Raw genomic sequence first — 21,142 nt, 5'->3', positions numbered from 1 at the left:
CCAATATCCCTTCAAGCAGACGGTCTTTGTACATGCATCCCTTGAGTCTTTCTATCAAACATCTCAGCAGGGTACTTCCTTTACATACGCAACGTCAGTTATTTGGTTTAGATAAAGAAGATGTAGTGGAAAATCTGATATTAAAAATAAGAATTGTCGTGGTCGTAGTAATGGGACAATCTTTGGTATGATAGTCTCAGCCCACTGGGCACAGACATAATTTCAACATCTAGTTTGGAATTACATTTGGTTGAGTTGTCAACTAACGTGAATTCAACGCTAAATAAAAATACAAAATCATCATGTCATTGAATTTAGGTGAAAAGTTGGGTGAAAAAAAATACAAAATTCCCTTACGTTGATTACTTTTTGCAAATCCAATCACGTTTCCACGTTGATTCAACGTCATCATATTGATTTTGTGTTGTTGAAATGTGGAAACAACGTTGATTCAACCAGTTTTTGCCCAGTGGGAGAAAAGGTCTCATGGAACCTGAGGCAATTGTATGAGTAGATGATTTATAGATATCATATGAAGAGATGTTTGATTGAGATTTTATTCTGTTCATTGATTTATTTGGTAAAGAGTCCTGAAAACATACACTACCGCTCAAAAGTTTTAGAACACCTAATCATTCAAGGGTTTTTCTTTCTTTTTACTATTTTCTACAATGTAGAATAATAGTGAAGACATCATAACTATGAAATAACACATATGGAATCATGTAGGAACCCAAAAAGTGTTAAACAAATCAAATTATATTTTATATTTGAGATTCTTCAAAGTAGCCACCCTTTGCCTTGATGACAGCTTTGCACACTCTTGGCATTATCTCAACCAGCTTCACCTGGAATGCTTTTCCAACAGTCTTGAAGGAGTTCCCACACATGCTGAGCACTTTTGGCTGCTTTTCCTTCACTCTGCAGTCCAACTCATCCCAAACCATCTCAATTGGGTTGAGGTAGGGTGATTGTGGAGACCAGGTCATCTGATTTAGCACTCCATCACTCTCCTTCTTGGTCAAATAGCCCTTACACATCCTGGAGGTGTGTTGGGTCATTGTCCTGTTGAAAAACAAATGATAGTCCCACTAAGCGCAAACCAGATGGGATGGTGTATCGCTGCAGAATGCTGTGGTAGCCATACTGGTTAAGTGTGCCTTGAATTCTAAATACATCACAGACAGTGTCACCAGCAAAGCACCCCCACACCATCACACCTCCTCCACCATGCTTCACAGTGGGAACCACACATGCAGAGATCATCCGTTCACCTACTCTGCGTCTCACAAAGACACGCCGGTTGGAACCAAAAGTCTCCAATTTGGACTCCAGACCAAAGGACACATTTCCATCGGTCTAATGTCCATTGCTCGTGTTTCTTGGCCCAAACAAGTCTCTTCTTCTTATTGGTGTCCTTTAGTAGTGGTTTCTTTGCAGCAATTTGACTATGAAGGCCTGCTTCACACAGTCTCCTCGAAAAGTTGATGTTGAGATGTGTCTGTTACTTGAACTCTGTGAAGCATTTAATTTGGGCTGCAATTTCTGAGGCTGGTAACTCTAATTAACTTACCTCCGCAGCAGAGGTAACTCTGGGTCTTCCATTCCTGTGGCGGTCCTCATGAGAGCCAGTTTCATCATAGCGGTTGATGGTTTTTGCGACTGCACTTGAAGAAACTTTACCGAATAGGGCTATCTTCTGTATACCCCCCCTACCTTGTCACCACACAACTGATTGGCTCAAACGCATTAAGGAAAGAAATTCCACAAATTAACTTTTAACAAGGCACACCTGTTAATTGAAATGCATTCCAGGTGACTACCTCATGAAGCTGGTTGAGAGAATGCCAAGAGTGTGCAAAGCTGTCATCAAGGCAAAGGGTGGCTATTTGAAGAATTTAAAATATACTGCTCAAAAAAATAAAGGGAACACTTAAACAACACAATGTAACTCCAAGTCAATCACACTTCTGTGAAATCAAACTGTCCACAAGGAAAGCAACACTGATTGACAATAAATTTCACATGCTGTTGTGCAAATGGAATAGACAACAGGTGGAAATTATAGGCAATTAGCAAGACACCCCCAATAAAGGAATGGTTCTGCAGGTGGTGACCACAGACCACTTCTCAGTTCCTATGCTTCCTGGCTGATGTTTTGGTCACTTTTGAATGCTGGCGGTGCTTTCACTCTAGTGGTAGCATGAGACGGAGTCTACAACCCACACAAGTGGCTCAGGTAGTGCAGCTCATCCAGGATGGCACATCAATGCGAGCTGTGGCAAGAAGGTTTGCTGTGTCTGTCAGCGTAGTGTCCAGAGCATGGAGGCGCTACCAGGAGACAGGCCAGTACATCAGGAGACGTGGAGGAGGCCGTAGGAGGGCAACAACCCAGCAGCAGGACCGCTACCTCCGCCTTTGTGCAAGGAGGAGCAGGAGGAGCACTGCCAGAGCCCTGCAAAATGACCTCCAGCAGGCCACAAATATGCATGTGTCTGCTCAAACGGTCAGAAACAGACTCCATGAGGGTGGTATGAGGGCCCGACGTCCACAGGTGGGGGTTGTGCTTACAGCCCAACACTGTGCAGGACGTTTGGCATTTGCCAGAGAACACCAAGATTGACAAATTCGCCACTGGCGCCCTGTGCTCTTCACAGATGAAAGCAGGTTCACACTGAGCACATGTGACAGACGTGACAGTCTGGAGACGCCGTGGAGAACATTCTGCTGCCTGCAACATCCTCCAGCATGACCGGTTTGGCGGTGGGTCAGTCATGGTGTGGGGTGGCATTTCTTTGGGGGGCCGCACAGCCCTCCATGTGCTCGCCAGAGGTAGCCTGACTGCCATTAGGTACCGAGATGAGATCCTCAGACCCCTTGTGAGACCATATGCTGGTGCGGTTGGCCCTGGGTTCCTCCTAATGCAAGACAATGCTAGACCTCATGTGGCTGGAGTGTGTCAGCAGTTCCTGCAAGAGGAAGGCATTGATGCTATGGACTGGCCCGCCCGTTCCCCAGACCTGTATCCAATTGAGCACATCTGGGACATCATGTCTCGCTCCATCCATCAACGCCACGTTGCACCACAGACTGTCCAGGAGTTGGCGGATGCTTTAGTCCAGGTCTGGGAGGAGATCCCTCAGGAGATCATCCGCCACCTCATCAGGAGCATGCCCAGGCGTTGTAGGGAGGTCATACAGGCACGTGGAGGCCACACACACTACTGAGCCTCATTTTGACTTGTTTTAAGGACATTAAATCAAAGTTGGATCAGCCTGTAGTGTGGTTTTCCACTTAAATTTTGAGGGTGACTCCAAATCCAGACCTCCATGGGTTGATAAATTTGATTTCCATTGATAATTTTTGTGTGATTTTGTTGTCAGCACATTCAACTATGTAAAGAAAAAAGTATTTAATACGATTATTTCATTCATTCAGATCTAGGATATGTTATTTTAGTGTTCCCTTTATTTTCTGAGCAGTGTATAACATATATTTTGATTTGTTTAACACTTTTTTGGTTACTACATGATTCCATGTGTGTTATTTCATAGTTTTGATGTCTTCACTATTATTCTACAATGTAGAAAATAGTAAAAATAAAGAAAAACCCTTGAATGAGTAGGTGTTCTAAAACTTTTGAGCGGTAATGTATATTTTTGGGAATCCTATGTAATATGATTCCACTTTCAGATCTGGGTTGGAAATTATTAGTATTTTGTCATCTTAGACTGTGGACTGATTGGACTGACACAATATAACATATATTCTGAGTATTTCAATACCTCCAAAATAAACTAATATATTTTGTAGTTGCTTACATTGTTAGTAATTCCCTTGTTGAAAAGCAAAAGGATATTGCTTTTTTCTCTCACATGAAACACATCCACATTAATTGACATTAATTAATTAATTGTGTGTGTTGCATTTAGTAGCACCTGGTTTATGACGTTAAGGAATAAATATTGCAGTTTATTTTACAGAATACAACAGAAAATACATTGTTTTTAACACTTACTAGATCACTGAAAATATCGCATTACCATTGACAAAATATTGCTCCTCGTGTCTGAAAATGTCACAGATTTTTTTGGGGGGGCAGACAGTTATACATACATTTAGTTAAACACTCATTTTTCTCTCACATAATACCATCATAAATTCAGACTCTAAATCTGTGTCCCAAATGGCACCTTATTCCCTATATAGTGCACTACGTTTTGACTAGAGCCTTATGGGCCCTGGTCAAAAGTTGTGCATTATATAGGGAATAGGGTGCCATTTGGTACGTAAACTTAGATCGCTCAATAGTTGGGGATTAAGGTCTCTCAATAGGTGGGGAGTTGAAGCAGCCCTTAGGGATGTTCGCACGGATGTCCTCCAAGTTCCTGATGTCGTCCAGGACCATATCAATATCTAGGTTGAGGCCAGTCAACTTGGTCCTCTGGCCGGCCTCCTTCTCTTCCAGGTCCTGCAGTCGAGGCCGTAGCTGCTGGTTAACCTGGCCACGAGCGCTGGCGATGGACTGCTCCAACTCACCTAGCCTCTCCTCGTCCACACTGCCTGGATTACCTGTTAGGAGAGTACCAATTGTCAGCACCAACAAACTTCATAATAATGTCATAAAACAGTGGTCATATGAAGATGGGATGATGCGGCAATAAGACAAAAATACAAGTGACTTTGTTTTGTGTGAGTTAGCTGTTTGTAGTTGGTGGAACATACCGATCATGCTCAGAAGGTTATTGATGACCAGGAGTGTTTCGCCCACAGCGTCTCTGATGTGCTTGGCATTGTTGTAAGCACCAGTTGCTCCCAATAAAGCCTGATGAGGAAAGTACATTACAAAGCATTAAAAACAGACCTTTAATTGGGAAAAAATCTATTTATTTTAAGAACCATTTGTGTGTACTGGAGTGGTGTACTGGAGTGTTTCACGTCAAGCCTTTACATTGACCAAGGTTTGTTTAGGTATAGCATGTTATGTCTGAGAGCATCACACTGAAACGGACCTCTGCAGCTCTGTCTATCTGTATCTCAGCGTTGGCCCTCTCTGATGCCACTTTGGCCACGGTGGCCACTGCCTGCTTCTGCAGTCCCTGCACGTCCTCTTTCAGCTTAGTGGCGTCCTTCAACAGACCAGCAGGAGGAACTGGTAACGAGCCGGACATTCCCTGCGGAGATCAAGAAACAGTCAAATGAGCTCATCTTGAAGTTTCCATGTGTGCTTTGTAAAATACATTTGGAATCATGCCTGGTAACCTAAGATTTTAGTATTTTGGTTGTGAATAGGCCATGTCTGGAATCAAATAGACTCATAAGCATAAGTGACTCGAGACATTAACCTCATTGTTTTGCCCAACTGACATTCTCCTTCTAGAGCTTCTAGCTAAAGGCACAAGCTGTGGATTATCATATGAACCCCAGTTGGATATTTCTATTGAAAGGAAGGGGTCTGTTAAGGTACCTCCAGTCGAGAGACCACAGCTTCCAGGCTGCTGACAGTGCCCAGTGCATCATTGTAGTCTACAGACACACTGCCTATGATGAATAGGGTCTCTGAGTTGTTGCCAACAGCTTGATGAATGGTGGCGTTGATGCCAGGGAGTTTCTTTATGGCCTCGTCGGCCAAAGTCTTGTTCTTGTTGATCTGGCCATCAAACCCTGCAGAATACAAGAGACTCAGACATAACCATCAGTGTTTTCTGGCATGTATGTCTATTCATGGGTTGCATGTTTCGTCACAATATTGTTTTCAACATTCGTTTTGGACTGATGCCAAACTGAGAATTCTACTCAATGCATTGATGGAGATCTCAGCAAAAGTGCATCACAGTGGCTTGGAAATACAATGCCATTCAAATGGAGACAAATAATTAGAAGGACAACCTTTTGATGTCACCAGATTGACTTTAGATGCAGTATAACGTTAGCCAGCTAGCTAAGATTGAGGGGAGGATTCTAGCTAACTAACGTTAGCATTGCTAGCTATTTTTTACGAACTTTGCTAGCTAATGACAACATTGCCATCTGTCTAAAGTAAATTTGACAACATGATAATGCTGGCAAAGTTGTTTCCTACTAAACATTTGACTACTTTAGCAATTTAATCGTATTTCCAGGCAATTGTAATAGTAATTTAGACTAAACTGTCATTAGCTTCCGTCCAGAATGACTGGGCTTATCACAACTTTAGGGCACCACTATTGCGTCACCGGTAGAGCGCGGCTTGGAGAACATTCATAACAATGACATGATGTGACGGAGGTGCAACCTATGAATAGTTATACCGTTTGAAATATATTTGCCTTGCTATGTCGTAGATACTATGTAATAAATATGTTAAACGCTTTCTAGGTGAGAGAATCATTGTTTTTGGTGAAAAGTAAAATAACATTTTAATGATAAACTTTCACCTACTGTAACTGCCTGTAGTGCTGTTGAATTTCATTATTGATTAAACTGAGAAATACACTGAGTGCACAGAACATTAAGGACACCTTCCTAATATTGAATTGCACCCCCTTTTGCCCTCAGAACAGCCTCAATTCGTCGGGGCAAGGACTCTACAAGGTGTCAAAAGCGTTCCACAGGGATGCTGGCCCATGTTGACTCCAATGCTTCCCACAGTTGTGTTAAGTTGGCTGGATGTCCTTTGGGTGGTGGACCATTCTTGATACACACAGGACACTGGTGAGCGTGAAAACAACCAGCAGCGTTGCAGTTCTTGACACAAACTGGTGCGCTTGGCCTGGCACCTACTACCATACCCCTTTCAAAGGCACTTAAATATTTTGTCTTGCCCATTCACCATCTGAATGGCACACATACACAATCCATGTCTCAATTGTCTCAAGGCTTGAAATTCCTTTCTTTAACCTGTCTCCTCCCCTTCATCTACACTGGTTGAAGTGGATTTAACAACAGTGACATCAATAAGAGATCATAGCTTTCAGCTGGATTTACCTTATCAGTCTATGTCATGGAAAGAGCAGGTGTCCTTAATGTTTTTTTACACTCAATGTAAAAGCTCTGAGATATAATTATAGTTGCTGTGTAACTGCTTTTCTAATATGTGGACCAGCCTTGTCAGATAAAATGCTGATAGTTCATTAATATTTCTACTGTGCTGTAGTGGGAATAAGACCTATAGAAATATGAAAGGCTTTTCATACCTCTTAGCATCTCCAGTACATTATCCACCCCATCAATATTATCTGTGATATCCTTCAGGGCCAGTTCTGTGTCAGCCTTCGCAGCATTTGCTCTGTCAAGGAGCTGGTCATATTTCTGTAGGAGAGAAATGCCAACAATCAACACTGTGTCAGTTATTACCATTCATAAGGTTTAGTGAAGTCATAAGCTAATTATACACTATTTAAATAGTTCAGTTGGATAATCTAATAGTGCATTTCAGAGGTCGCATGAAAATAGTTCTCAGAAACCTTTGAAGTTGGAATATAAGTAATAATATTTTATATACTACCAATCCTACATAAAAATGTCTAAAATGTCTAAATGTTGACGAGTGAATAGTGAAAGGCCTCTAGTGTACCTGTTGAGCTGCCTTCCCCTGGGCCAGGAGATCCTCTACTGCGGCCTTGTCCTCCTGGGTGTCCTCTTGCAGTGCCTGGTACCCTATGAGGTCCTTCTCCACCCGTTCTCTCAGGCCAGCCATTTTGGCCACCACACCGTCAATGTCCTTTTGCCAGAAAAAGAAGCTCAGTCAGACTCCGTGTGTTGTGCAAGTGTAATTACATATGCTTACAAATCTGTGGAGAACTGCCCTAGATTCCTCACCAGCCAGGTTTTAATTATGTCGTAATTTTTGATGACTCATGTTCTTGATCATTAATTGCTTTGTTATGTTTAAATGTAGCATAGCAAGGAAACAATTTAGAGATCTAGCTTTACAGACATGCCTTGAGACAGGTTCAGCTGCCAATAGTTAGAAACAATGATTTCATAATGTTCATAGTGAAAGGTGTTGAAATTGAATGTTTTTTTTCTCTCCTTGATTTCCAATGTATGCTTATTATAATTTTAAAGATACCTCAAAAGACATGACCTGGGAGTAGTCACCAAATAGAGACCTGAGAGAAATGAGCCTGATGAGAGGCCTGTTCTGCTCAGTACCTTGAGAGGACCAGGGATTCCCAGCTCCAGGGAGGCTATCTGCTCCAGAGTGTTAGTTGCCATCCTGCTCTCATCTCGGGCAGAGCTGCTCAGGCGAGTGGCCAGGCTCTCCATGGCCTTCACCTGGGCTGAGTTCTCATCATACCTGACCAGAGAAAAATCTAAGGGTTAATCTCATCATCAATCTAACAACAACGGTTCATCAATTATGTTATTATGGAGATCATTACATGGCTGGTAGTAGAGGATATATCCTCTACTGTATTTTCACAGTAGATCATGGGTATTGTACTGTATGAAGATATGAGTTTCTTACTTGGTTTTGAGATCACTGATAAGCTCCTTGATCTTGTTTTCCCCTGTCATGACAGATCTCATGAGTGCCAGGGACTTCTCTGACTTTGCAAGGGCACTGTTTGCTGCCTTCTCCACTGTCCCCGCTTTGCTCTGGTGTCTAATAAACAGTCACAACATTGAGTCATCCATAGCACCACAAGTCATTTTCTAACATGGGATTCTTCAGTCTGTATGAATGTGATATGGAGGGGTGCAGTACTAACTTTTCAGCCAGGTCTGTTGCTCTCTGAACCAGAGAAGAGAGGGTGTCCGTGCCCGCCTCTGCATCACCTAAGGGGAATTCCTAACATGGGGGTGGAAGGTAAACACTAATGTAATGGATCATTAACAAGCATACATTTGGATATATTTGTCTCTCCTTACTCTCTCCTTATTTGATGACAATGACATCAGTGACAAAAGTAGAATACTACTGTACTATTGTATTACTCACAGCTTGTTTGATGTTGAATCTTGCCTCTTCTAGTTTGCGCCGCACATCGCTGATGAGTCTCTGGACATCAGATACCTGACGTTGGTACTTCTGGTCCTGCAGCTTGATGTTGTCGATGGTGTTGGAGATCGCCTGGATGTCTCTGCCTTCACTCAGCTGGGTTGCACTGATGTCTGAGAGCCGGGCCTGTAAGTCTTTCTCTGATTCTATTCAATAGAACAAAACAAACCACCAACATGAGATCTGCCTCGCACTTTCTAAACCAAATGCATCACAAATTGAGTGTGAGATACGTTGGGGTGTGACAGAGACACAGTACATGGACGGTGCTTCACCATGTTTCAGATGCCTGATAACTATCCTGAATGGTTTTAATATATGTTGATTCATTAGCAAATGAGTGATCCTCTGACACTTTAAGTATCTACGTTGTATAACCATTTATGTATGACTTACCAGAGAGTGTCTGTGCATTCCTTTGCAGGTCTGTGACTATGTCCTCTGCTGCTCTTATGGCTTTCTCCATCTGGGCGTTGTTAACTGGCAGACTGCCACTCTCCATGCCCGTAAAAATAGTTTCTATCTCCTGCAGTTTATGAGTGTACCCCGCCATCTGCAACACATTACCCAACGGGATAGGAAAGCTTTAAAAAGGGCTTATGAAAGGTTCATCTCTGGTGATAGACAAGAATATGAGATTCCCTAATAACACGCCACTTTGATATAGCTACGACCGGAAGTGACTTTTTCGTTAGAAGAACTTACGCAGCAGGTTAGGAGAATTAACGTAGCAGGTTAGGAGAATTAGGTTAAGGTTAGGAAAAGGGTTAGGGTTAGCAAAAATGCTCTCCTAACCTGCTACGAAAAGTCACTTCCGGTCGTAGCTGCATCAAAGTGGCGTGTTTTTACGGAGTCCCCAAAAAGATAGCTGGCTGGAGGCCAGCATTCACAAACTATTTGGGTCTGGGTTAGCAATACTAATTAAAGGTTTACAAAAAATATATACATATACCTCTGCTTTACTATACTGTAGGACAATATATTACATTCAGAATATGTAATTAGAGGCAAAGTGTGAGATGGAGCAGTAAATTCAAACCCTGCAAGGTGTTATGATAATGAAATAACTTCATAGGTTAACTGTTGTGTTTCAATGCTTCACATAGTGCTCCTTGTAATTCCTTCCACACTACATCCTGAGGACAGGGAGCACCCCAAATGACACTCTATTCCCTATTTAGTGCGCTACTTTTGACCAGGGCCCATAGGGTTCTGGTCGAAAGTAGTGCACTATATATGGAATAGGGTGTCATTTGGGATACAGTCCGAGCAGCTCCAGATTACGTGGTGTTTGCACCCCAACACAACTCTTTCATTTATCTGGCAAGTACTTTCTCCTCCCAGGTGGTAGTAGGCTATATTTACTGAGAGGACCTTGTGAATTATTCTCTTGTAAGAAATACTGATGCCAGATCACAACTCTGTAAACCTCTTCCTTTCATACCAACATTCTAGCTATTCCTTCATTAACCCACTAAGCTTTAAGGATGTTGAATCAGCGACAGGGTGAGCACAGTGAAGCCAGGATAAATATCACAGCCTGTAGCCTAATTTCTGGACCAGTTATTGCATCTACGTCTCAAATGGCATCCTATTCTCTTTATAGAGTAGTACTTTTGACCAGGGCCTGTATATAGGGAATAGGGTGCCATTTGGGATGAACACAGTGCTGCCATTTAATCATTGAAGAGAGCACTGTGACATGTTTGACCTCAATGGAAAGATGAGGCATTGATCAAATAATCCCAGTGGGTTTTACCTTGGTCTTGACAAGGTTGAAGCAGGAGGGACATGCAGAATGCTGGCACTTCAGACCTTCAAAGCCTTCCCTGCATGAACACTGGCCCTGGTTACTGCATTTGTTGTACAGAGAGCCTTGGGAATTGCAGCCACAAGCTAGACCGCAAAATGAAAACAATTGTTAAAATGTATATAATATTGTAGACAATATTTAACTGTTGGAATTTAAAGGAGGAGCTATGTGTCACATGTCTAAGTGTGAAAGAGCTGGATATGGGGAGCGAACAAGGTGCTGTCTTTACATTTGCATGCCTCTGATGGGATGCTGTGGTGATAGCCCTCCAGACAGCTCTCACAGAAGAAGCCAGTGGTATGATTTAGGCATTTCAGGCACTCCCCTGTCCGTGGGTCACAGCTACGGACAGTGTTGGTGTCCATGTGCCCGTTGCACTGGCAGTGCCGACAAGGCCTCTGGACGCCATCTTCTCCCAAGGGATCACCATAGAAACCATCCTGGCAGGTGTGGCAACGTGAGCCTGTTGAGAGTGAGGAGGGAGGAAGAGGTAGGTACAATATGAAATATATATATATATATATATATATACACACACACACACACACACACTGTACATACAGTACCAGTCAAAAGTTTGGACACACCTACTCATTCAAGGGTTTTTCTTTATTTTTACTATTTTCTACATTGTAGAATAATAGTGAAGCCATCAAAACGATGAAATAACACATATGGAATCATGTAGTAACCAAAAAAGTGTTAAACAAATCAAAATATATTTTATATTTGAGATTCTTCAAAGTAGCCACCCTTTGCCTTGATGACAGCTTTGCACACTTTTGGCATTCTCTCAACCAGCTTCATGAGGTAGTCACCCGGAATGCATTTCAATTAACAGGTGTGCCTTGTTAAAAGTTAATTTGTGGAATTTCTTTCCTTCTTAATGCGTTTGAGCCAATCAGTTGTGGTTTGACAAGGTAGGGGTGGTATACAGAAGATAGCCCTATTCGGTAAAAGACCAAATCCATATTATGGCAAGAACAGCTCAAATAAGCAAAGAGAAACGACAGACCATCATTACTTTAAGACATGAAGGTCAGTCAATCCAGAACATTTCAAGAACTTTGAAAGTTTCTTCAAGTGCAGTCGCAAAAACCATTAAGCACTATGATGAAACTGGCTCTCATGAGGACCACCACAGGAAAGGAAGGCCCAGAGTTACCTCTGCTGCAGAGGATAAGTTCATTAGAGTTAACTGCACCTCAGATTGCAGCCCAAATAAATGCTTCACAGTGTTCAAGTAACAGACACATCTCAACATCAACTGTTCAGAGGAGACTGTGTGATTCAGGCCTTCATGGTCGAATTGCTGCAAAGAAACCACTACTAAAGGACACCAATAAGAAGAAGAGACTTGCTTGGGCCAAGAAACACACGCAATGGACATTAGACCGGTGGAAATCTGTCCTTTGGTCTGATGAGTCCAAATTTGAGAGTTTTGGTTGCAACCACCGTGTCTTTCTGAGACACAGAGTAGGTGAATGGATGATCTCTGCATGTGTTGTTCCCACCATGAAGCGTGGAGGAGGTGGTGTGATGGTGTGGGGGTGCTTTGCTGGTGACACTGTCAGTGATTTTTTTAGAATTCAAGGCACACTTAACCAGCATGGCTACTACAGCATTCTGCAGCAATATGCCATCCCATCTGGTTTGCGCTTAGTGGGACTATAATTTGTTTTTCAACAGGACAATGACCCAAAACACACCTCCAGGCTGTGTAAGGGCTATTTGACCATGGAGAGGGATGGAGTGCTGCATCAGATGACCTGGCCTCCACAATCACCCGACTTCAACCCAATTGAGATGGTTTGGGATGATTTGGACCACAGAGTGAAGGAAAAGCAGCCAACAAGTGCTTAGCATATGTGGGAACCTCTTCAAGACTGTTGGAAAAGCATTCCTCATGAAGCTGGTTCAGAGAATGCCAAGAGTGTGCAAAGCTGTCATCAAGACAAAGGGTGGCTAGTTTATATTTTGATTTGTTTAACACTTTTTTGGTTACTACATGATTCCATATGTCTTATTTCATAGTTTTGATGTCTTCACTATTATTCTACAATGTAGAAAATAGTCAAAAATAAAGAAAAACCCTTGAATGAGTAGCTGTGTCCAAACTTTTGACTGGTACTGTATATAATGTGCAAATACAGTTGAAGTCAGAAGTTTACATACACCTTAGCCAAATACAGTTAAACTCAGTTTTTCACAATTCCTGACATTTAATCCTAGTAAAAATTCCCTGTCTTAGGTCAGTTAGGATCACCACTTTATTTTAAGAATGTGAAATGTCAGAATAATAGTAGAGAGAATGATTAATTTCAGCTTTTATTTCTTTCATCACATTCCCAGTGGGTCAGAAGTTTACATACACTCAATTAGTATTTGGTAGCATTGCCTTTAAATTGTTTAACTTGGGTCAAACGTTTCGGGTAGTCTTCCACAAGCTTCCCACAATAAGTTGGTTGAATTTTGGCCCATTCCTCCTGACAGAGCTGGTGAAACTGAGTCAGGTTTGTAAGCCTCCTTGCTCGCACAAGCTTTTTCAGTTCTGCCCACAAATGTTCTATAGGATTGAGGTCAGGGCTTCGTGATGGCCACTCCAATACTTTGACTTTATTGTCCTTAAGTCATTTTGCCATAACTTTGGAAGTATGCTTGGGGTCATTGTCCATTTGGAAGACCCATTTGCGACCAAGCTTTAACTTCCTGACTGATGTCTTGAGATGTTGCTTCAATATATCCACGTAATTTTCCTTCCTCATGATGCCATCTATTTTGTGAAGTGCACCAGTACCTCCTGCAGCAAAGCACCCCCACAGCATGATGCTGCCACCCCCGTGCTTCACGGTTGGGATGGTGTTCTTCAGCTTGCAAGCAACCACCTTTTTCCTCCAAACATAACGACGGTCATTATGGCCAAACAGTTCTATTTTTGTTTCATCAGACCAGAGGACATTTCTCCAAAAAGTACAATCTTTGTCCCCATGTGCAGTTGCAAACCGTAGTCTGGCTTTTTTATGGCGGTTTTGGAGCAGTGGCTTCTTCCTTGCTGAGGTGCCTTTCAGGTTATGTCGATATAGGACTCGTTTTACTGTGGATATAGATACTTTTGTACCTGTTTCCTCCAGCATCTTCACAAGGTCCTTTGCTGTTGTTCTGGGATTGATTTGCACTTTTCGCATCAAAGTACGTTCATCTCTAGGAGACAGAACGCGTCTCCTTCCTGAGCGGTATGACGGATGCGTGGTCCCATGGTGTTTATACTTGCGTACTATTGTTTGTACAGATGAACGTGGTACCTTCAGGGGTTTGGAAATTGCTCCCAAGGATTAACCAGACTTGTGGAGGTCTACAAAATATTTTCTGAGGTCTTGCCTGATTTCTTTTATTTTCCCATGATGTCAAGCAAAGAGGCCCTGGGTTTGAAGGTAGGCCTTGAAATACATCCACAGGTACACCTCCAATTGACTCAAATGATGTCAATTAGCCTATCAGAAGCTTCTAAAGCCATGACATCATTTTCTGGAATTTTCCAAGCTGTTTAAAGGCACAGTCAACTTAGTGTATGTAAACTTCTGACCCACTGGAATTGTGATACAGTGAATTATAAGTTAAATAATCTGTCTGTAAACAATTGTTGGAAAAATTACTTGTGTCATGCACAAAGTAGATGTCCTAACCGACTTGCCAAAACTATAGTTTGTTAACAAGAAATGTGTGGAGTGGTTGAAAAACAAGTTCTAATGACTCCAACCTAAGTGTATGTAAACTTCCGACTTCAACTGAAGCTGACATTGAAAGATGAATGCCCTAATAGTCTATTCCATCTAACAGCAATGGTCTGTGACAGTGGTTGCGTCCCAAATGGTACCCTATTCCCTATATAGTGCACTACTTTTGACCAGGACCCAAGTGCACAATATAGGGAATAGGGTGCCATTTGTGACTGTGACTCACCAGTGGTGCCAGGTGGACAGAGGTCACACTTGACCTTAAGGAATCCTGGGCTCACAGAGCAGGCACCTCCATTGGGACAGGGACACTTCAGACAGGACTGTGGCTGGGCAGGATCATTATAATACCCTGGCGGGCAGGTTCGGCGACCAGGGGTCTCATCTGCAGAGTAACAGTCTCCTGTGGAACAACACAACACAAAATCACATATCACTTTAGTGCATGTTCAAATTCATTTTCACAACAAATAAACATTATATTTCAAGCATTGATTTGAACATGTCTATAACTATAACTTATACAGGGAAGTGCATATTGCAAAAGGAGCTTTGTCCCAAATCTCATCATTAACAGCAAAATAACAAAATCTATTAAGACAAACATACAGTAACACTTGGACAAAGTTCAAATGTCACCGACCTGTTTCAGAGTCACAGCTTCCTCCTCTACAGCTGCAGGGCTCACAGGAGCTGTATGGACCTTTGCTTGGGGAACTTCTTTTATACCCTGCAGCACACTTCTCACAGAACTGGCCCTCATATCCCACTGGGCAGCTACATTTCTGTACCCATGCAGCTGGGGACCCGGCACCTCGACGGGCAGACTCCATATGCACGTTGTCAAGGTAACCACGCCCTACAGAGGACAGTAAGCATAGCTTTTTATTGAGTGATTGACAAAAGATAAAGACAAGGCAATGTGATGAGGATGTGTACAACTGTCATTTTTTATAACTGATTTAGAAAGATTACATTCTAAAAAAAAAAACAACTACTGAAATAAACTAGATTTAAAACAGTTCCAAAGTACTTATTTACAACAACATATTCAGGAGAAGGAGTAACACCAAGGATCTGTTTATGTACACAGTAACCAATCTCATAATCTGAGAGATACAAAAATAAGCACTGACCATTTTCTCCAAATGTCCCACGGATTTTGATGTCAGTCAGATTCTGGAGGAGTGTTTGAAACTGGAAAGATGAAAGGAGGGGCCTCCATTTACTGCTCTGTTGCTCATCCAGTCTGAGAATGAAAGACAAAGCATGCTATGTTTACCTAAGAAGTGCACAGATTCATAAAGCCTGAGGAAACATGAGTATTTCACAGTCACACTTTACACCACCATTTCCTTATTACTATGTAATTATTCCTGCAAATATATTGTAGCTATAATGAATATGAGAATAAATATGGAAACATATGTATTTACGCAAGCAAAAAATTGTGTTGTTACTGTATTAGGCTACTATATTGGTCACAATAATGTGTTGTATGGTGCAGGGCTTGGGTCAATTAGAATTGAATACAGTTTATTCAGGAAGTAAACTTAAATAACAATTAAAGATGTGAAAATGTTCAATGACTTCTAAATAAACTGAGGACCAGAAACTATTTATTTTAAACGTTTTTATTTTATTTTATTAAAATCAATTCCGGAATTGACTGCCTTCAATTCGAATTGACCCCAGTCCTGGTATGGTGCGGTTTGTTGTAGTAGACAGGATTGGATTTGACCATTAAAGATAAGCTGCTTGGCAACTAGCCATTTTCCCCTTAATTGTAATTAATTTGAATCAGACAAGCAGATGACCCTCTGGCTTACTAACTGTTATTAAGCTTTTACATTCAATCAGTTGTGTGAGATAAACATTGACCCCTTCACACTCCACATCCACTATGTGAAATCGTCTCTAATTGTTATGTCTTTGGCATCCATCTCACTATCCACCACACCTGCATACTTATCTCCCGCAGATCAAATTAAGTTTGTACCTGCCCTGAGACAGACTGTTCCCTATCAGTCAGTACACTCGGTACAACACACAGCTATGGGGATACACAGCTATGGGGATACGCAATTTCTCTCGCGAGACCCCCATAGCTATGTGTTGTATCTTCTTTCCTTCCTTCAGGGAACAGTAGTTTAAAAAAAGTTTATAACTTTACATTTTGCTTAACGTTAAAATCAAGCTTATCTGTCTGGCACAGTGCTCTGGGTGATTCCAACCTGAATGTGTAGGTGATCTTCTGTCCACAGGGAACGATGGTCCTCAGGTCTCCCAGGGAAGCTGCCACGCTCAGCCCAGATCCCTCCAGCACCACATCAGCCGTGGACGGGTGGCGAACCCCTCGGTCCAGCCTCAGGGAGAAGGACAGGTTCTGACCGTAGCTCAGCTCCTGGTTGCCCAGGTAAGAGTCTAGCCATCACAAAATAAGAAAGAAAACCAGATTATTTTAGGATCATAATAAAAGATGAATGGTGACTGTATGGTGAGGCGTGTGGTGTAACACATCCAGTACTCACTATAATATTGCATACTTTCATACTTCCCCCATTATTTTTTGTGGAGTTGAAGCATAGGATGCATCCAAATGGCATCCAATTTTCAATATAGTGCAATACTTTTGACCAGAGCCCTATCGTCCCTGGTCAAAAGTAGTGCACTATTTAGGGAAAAGGTTTCCATTTGGGATGCAGACAAAGTTTCTCCTGAGTAAGGCAGTGAGGGATCAATATCAATAGCAGAGAGCAGAGAAAGCAGCTCTCACCAGGGGCATAGAGGTAAACAGGCAGGATGTCTTTGGAGATGACCTCAATGTCATGATGAGTGGGGGACCAGCGGAAGTGGACTTGAGACGGGGTCACACCATTAGCTGTGGCAGCTCGCCACCCCTCTGGCCCTGAAAAACAGAAGATTGGAAGACATTTAAGCTACTGATACTATACCAAATGAACTAGTGTATATATTACTGCTGTTTATTTTATGATCAGGTGAATGGGTGTAAATTTACCATCGTCGAAGGTTGAGGTGATTGTGTGAACTGAGTATCCCTTGGCTGTGGAGCACTCAGTCGAGTGTCCATAGCAAAAGCAAGGTAGAGATTGAGCTGTCACTGAGTTGTCAGTGAGCTGGCCACTGCACAAGAAATACATGAATCGTCAGCAATCTATCTAATCCACAGCTCAACATTAAGGTTTAGTGAAGGGAATACAAAGTGTGGATAAAAAGTGAAATGATCTTTGTTTTACCCATTAGCAGCACAGCCATTTGAGCTGATCGGTGTTCCATTCAGACATCGGTCACATTTCTCTCCATGTGCTCCCGCTCTACAGCTGCAGCGTCCTCTACTGTCACAGTGTGAGCCTACAGAACCTGGAAGAAACACCATAGATCACCTCACAACCTGGACATCTGGGAAACCATTCTAAAATACACCAGGAGCCGTATTCATTTAGTCTCAGAGTAAGAGTACTGATCTAGGATCAGGTCCCCCTGCCCCTGTCATCTTACTCATTATGATCTAAAAGGCTAAAATGACCCTAGATCAGAACTCCTATTCGGAGACGCTTTTGAATACGGGCCCAGGTTTTGTTATCATTTCATGTTCCGTCCTGTTCTGTTCACTCACCTATAGGGCTGCAGTTACACGGCAGACAACTGTCTCCTGCCCTCTGGTGGTGAAATCCCTCCTTGCACCTTTCACAATGCCTTCCCTCAGTGTTGTCTTGGCAGTCCACACAATGGAGGCCACCAGAGTCTGGCAGGCAATAACGTGACTTTCCATTGCACTCACAGATGTCTGCTACAGGGGTGAAATACACATTGTTGGGACATTTGTGAAGTGAAAACTGTGTTTTAGATGAGATCTAACCTTTTCTAAAATCATAAAAACATTAATTGGGGTGTATTTGCCAGGCTATGGGATAAGCAGTCTTCCCCTCACAAATCTTCTTGACCATGAAGAGTTAAATATAGCCCTTTGACAGTCAACACAACACAGAACATTTTTATAATTATGTAGGCTACCATCTTTATAAAATGTAAGTGGGGGTTGGGAGTTGCACAGCCTCAGTCTTTTCTCATAGGGGTGTAAAGTTTAAACCACTGTTTAAACCACTGTCAGCAGACCCAGATCTCATAATACCTAATTCCCAAGCAATGAGAGACGAAAGATGTTCACTCTAATATCAAGCACACCCACTGTGGGCAACACCATGTTTACAACCAAGCAAATGTCTGTTTGTTTGCTATGGTAATGGTTTGTACCATCATAGCCAACCAATACTTTCCGTCATCAATTATTTGATGAACATTTTCCTAAGCATAAATTATCCTGAGGATATGAAATTCTCCTTTCACGGACTAAATGATAACTCTGCTGACAGGCTGCTGCATGTAGCCGTTTATGTCGATGGGGTATTATAGAAAGGTACACGGAGCTCAGAACCTCAAGTCGTCACGCCCTAAGGCAGGATTTCCCAAACTTGGTCCTGGGAACCCCAAGGGGTGCACGTTTTGGTTTTTGCTCTAGCACTACACAGTTGATTCAAATAATCACAGCTTGATGATTAGTTGATTATTTGAATCAGCTGTGTAGTGTTAGGGCAAAAACCAAAATGTGCACCCATTGGGGTCCCAGGACCGAGTTTGGGAAATGCTGCCCTAAGAGGAGACATGAGTTATTGTCTACATCCCAAATGGCACCCTATTTCTATATAGTGCACTACTTTTGGGAAGGGCCCATAGTAGTGCACTATCTAGGGAATAGGGTGCCATTTGGGACAGACCCATCAACAATGCAGTGATTCAGGGCTTCCAGGTCGGTAGGGTTCAACAAATCTCTCAACAAAAAAAAGGCTCAACAAATCTCACCTCAGCAACTTGATTCAAAATGTATATCTGCCACACCTTATCACGGGTGGTCCTCTGTAGCTCCGTTGGTAGAGCATAATGCTTGCAACACCAGGATAGTGGGTTCGATTTCCGGGACCACCCGTATGTAAAATGTATGCGCGCATGACTAAGTCACTTTAGATATATTTACCACTGCACCACACAGTAAGGAAAGTGTTGAGGACTTTGCTAAGAGTACCACAAGTAAACATATCCAGTTTCACATCAAGATCTACGGAGACCTTCATAGACTATAGTAATAATAATAATAATATAATAATATGCCATTTAGCAGACGCTTTTATCCAAAGCGACTTACAGTCATGTGTGCATACATTTTTACGTTTGGGTGGTCGCGGGGATCGAACCCACTACCCTGGCGTTACAAGCGCCATGCTCTACCAATTGAGCTACAGAGGACCACAATAGGATCAGGTCCCCCTGCCCCTGTAATATAGTATAGTCTCTGTAACTCTGTAGTACAATCATGTTTCTTCCAATCATAAATCCCCTTTCTTCTAAAAGCATCCCTGTGGTAAATATCCTTAGATCAAATGTGTCATTTTGATATCTACTTTAGCTACAAAGACAGAAAACACAAATATAGATTTACAGGAACACAACAACTGCTGCAGGCAGGCCAATTAGCTAAAATTGTGTTTTTTGTCGGCTACCTCCTTTCCTCGGAGTCTGAAAGAGGTCAAATAATTCTAAATTCCTGTCCCCAATTCAAGAGCAACAACCTATTTGAAAATGCTTAAGGCTGATTATATATGCAGACATAACTAAAATAATTTAGGATGTTGATATTATTCATTAGGCAAAGTGAGAGGAAAGACAACAAGTTAAACACTCACATCCTCCATATATGTAGGTTCCTTGGATAGACCAGGTACAAAGAGAAAGTCCACACAGAAATATCCAACTGCTCTTCATGGTCACAGAAAATCTAATGGGAATTAAGTAGATCAATATTCTCATATAAGTACAATCAAACTAAACAGGCCCGCTACACCTGATGCTTCTGCCCAACATCCCCAGGTAAGCTTCTTTTAACACCTCCCCCGAGGCAGGCTGTGGCATGTCGAGTACAGTCTCACAGCTGGAAGGCTACTCACGTGTGATTCAGAGGCCAAACACTGGCCGTGCCCACTCTCACAGGAAATGTCTGGCTCTGTATCACTACTGTGGACATTGTCAAGACATGAATAAAGGAGAGTGTTGTTTGATGCAGCATGATCAATAGTCACTCACTCAGGATTTTTCCAGAAATGTTTCCATCCGCTTTACAATTCACTAGACATACTCGAAGGACCATTTCAAAATGTGAATCTAGAAGATCTAATTCTCATATGAACAGTTACATTAATAAGTGAAGACTTTAAATAGAAACAAAGCTTAACAGAAATATGTATCCTAATAGATTGAGTTGTGTTACTACAAAAGTGCTTCCAACTGGATTATAATGCATGTGTATTTTCACCTTCTCAGCAAAAGCATCATTACAAATCATCTGCAATATTTCTACAGTGCAAATTAGAGAATAGAAACCTCAAACCAAAAGACCTGACATTGGTAGTTGTTGCAATTTACTTTAAAGGGTTTGTTATTGTTTTGCTGATGATTACAATGGAGTAGCCAAGAACACCCTGATAAAGATCCTGTAAAAATCTAACATGAGGCACCCACTACAAGCCAAAAGTTGAA

General features: G+C 42.1%; 1 protein-coding gene across 1 annotated transcript; it reads right to left on the bottom strand.

The window, feature by feature from the left end:
* Positions 1-3,951: 3,951 nt before the first annotated feature.
* LOC121581498 (laminin subunit gamma-2-like) lies at positions 3,952-20,462 on the bottom strand. Its single transcript, XM_041896997.2, has 22 exons — positions 20,293-20,462; positions 18,171-18,344; positions 17,791-17,914; positions 17,553-17,677; positions 17,310-17,441; positions 16,768-16,957; positions 15,670-15,782; positions 15,177-15,392; positions 14,760-14,936; positions 11,029-11,262; positions 10,746-10,882; positions 9,383-9,539; positions 8,927-9,132; positions 8,697-8,776; positions 8,453-8,590; positions 8,137-8,281; positions 7,556-7,702; positions 7,176-7,290; positions 5,468-5,664; positions 5,013-5,174; positions 4,726-4,825; positions 3,952-4,572 (listed from the first exon to the last, which is right to left on the bottom strand). Exons 1-22 carry the CDS (start codon positions 20,414-20,416, stop codon positions 4,319-4,321), a joined length of 3,447 nt encoding a protein of 1,148 aa, XP_041752931.2. The 5' UTR covers positions 20,417-20,462; the 3' UTR covers positions 3,952-4,318.
* Positions 20,463-21,142: the final 680 nt, after the last annotated feature.

The sequence above is a fragment of the Coregonus clupeaformis genome, chromosome 14 (assembly GCF_020615455.1).
Source record: "Coregonus clupeaformis isolate EN_2021a chromosome 14, ASM2061545v1, whole genome shotgun sequence".
NCBI classification, from domain to species: domain Eukaryota; kingdom Metazoa; phylum Chordata; class Actinopteri; order Salmoniformes; family Salmonidae; genus Coregonus; species Coregonus clupeaformis.
This window is presented reverse-complemented; position numbering and strand designations above follow the sequence as displayed.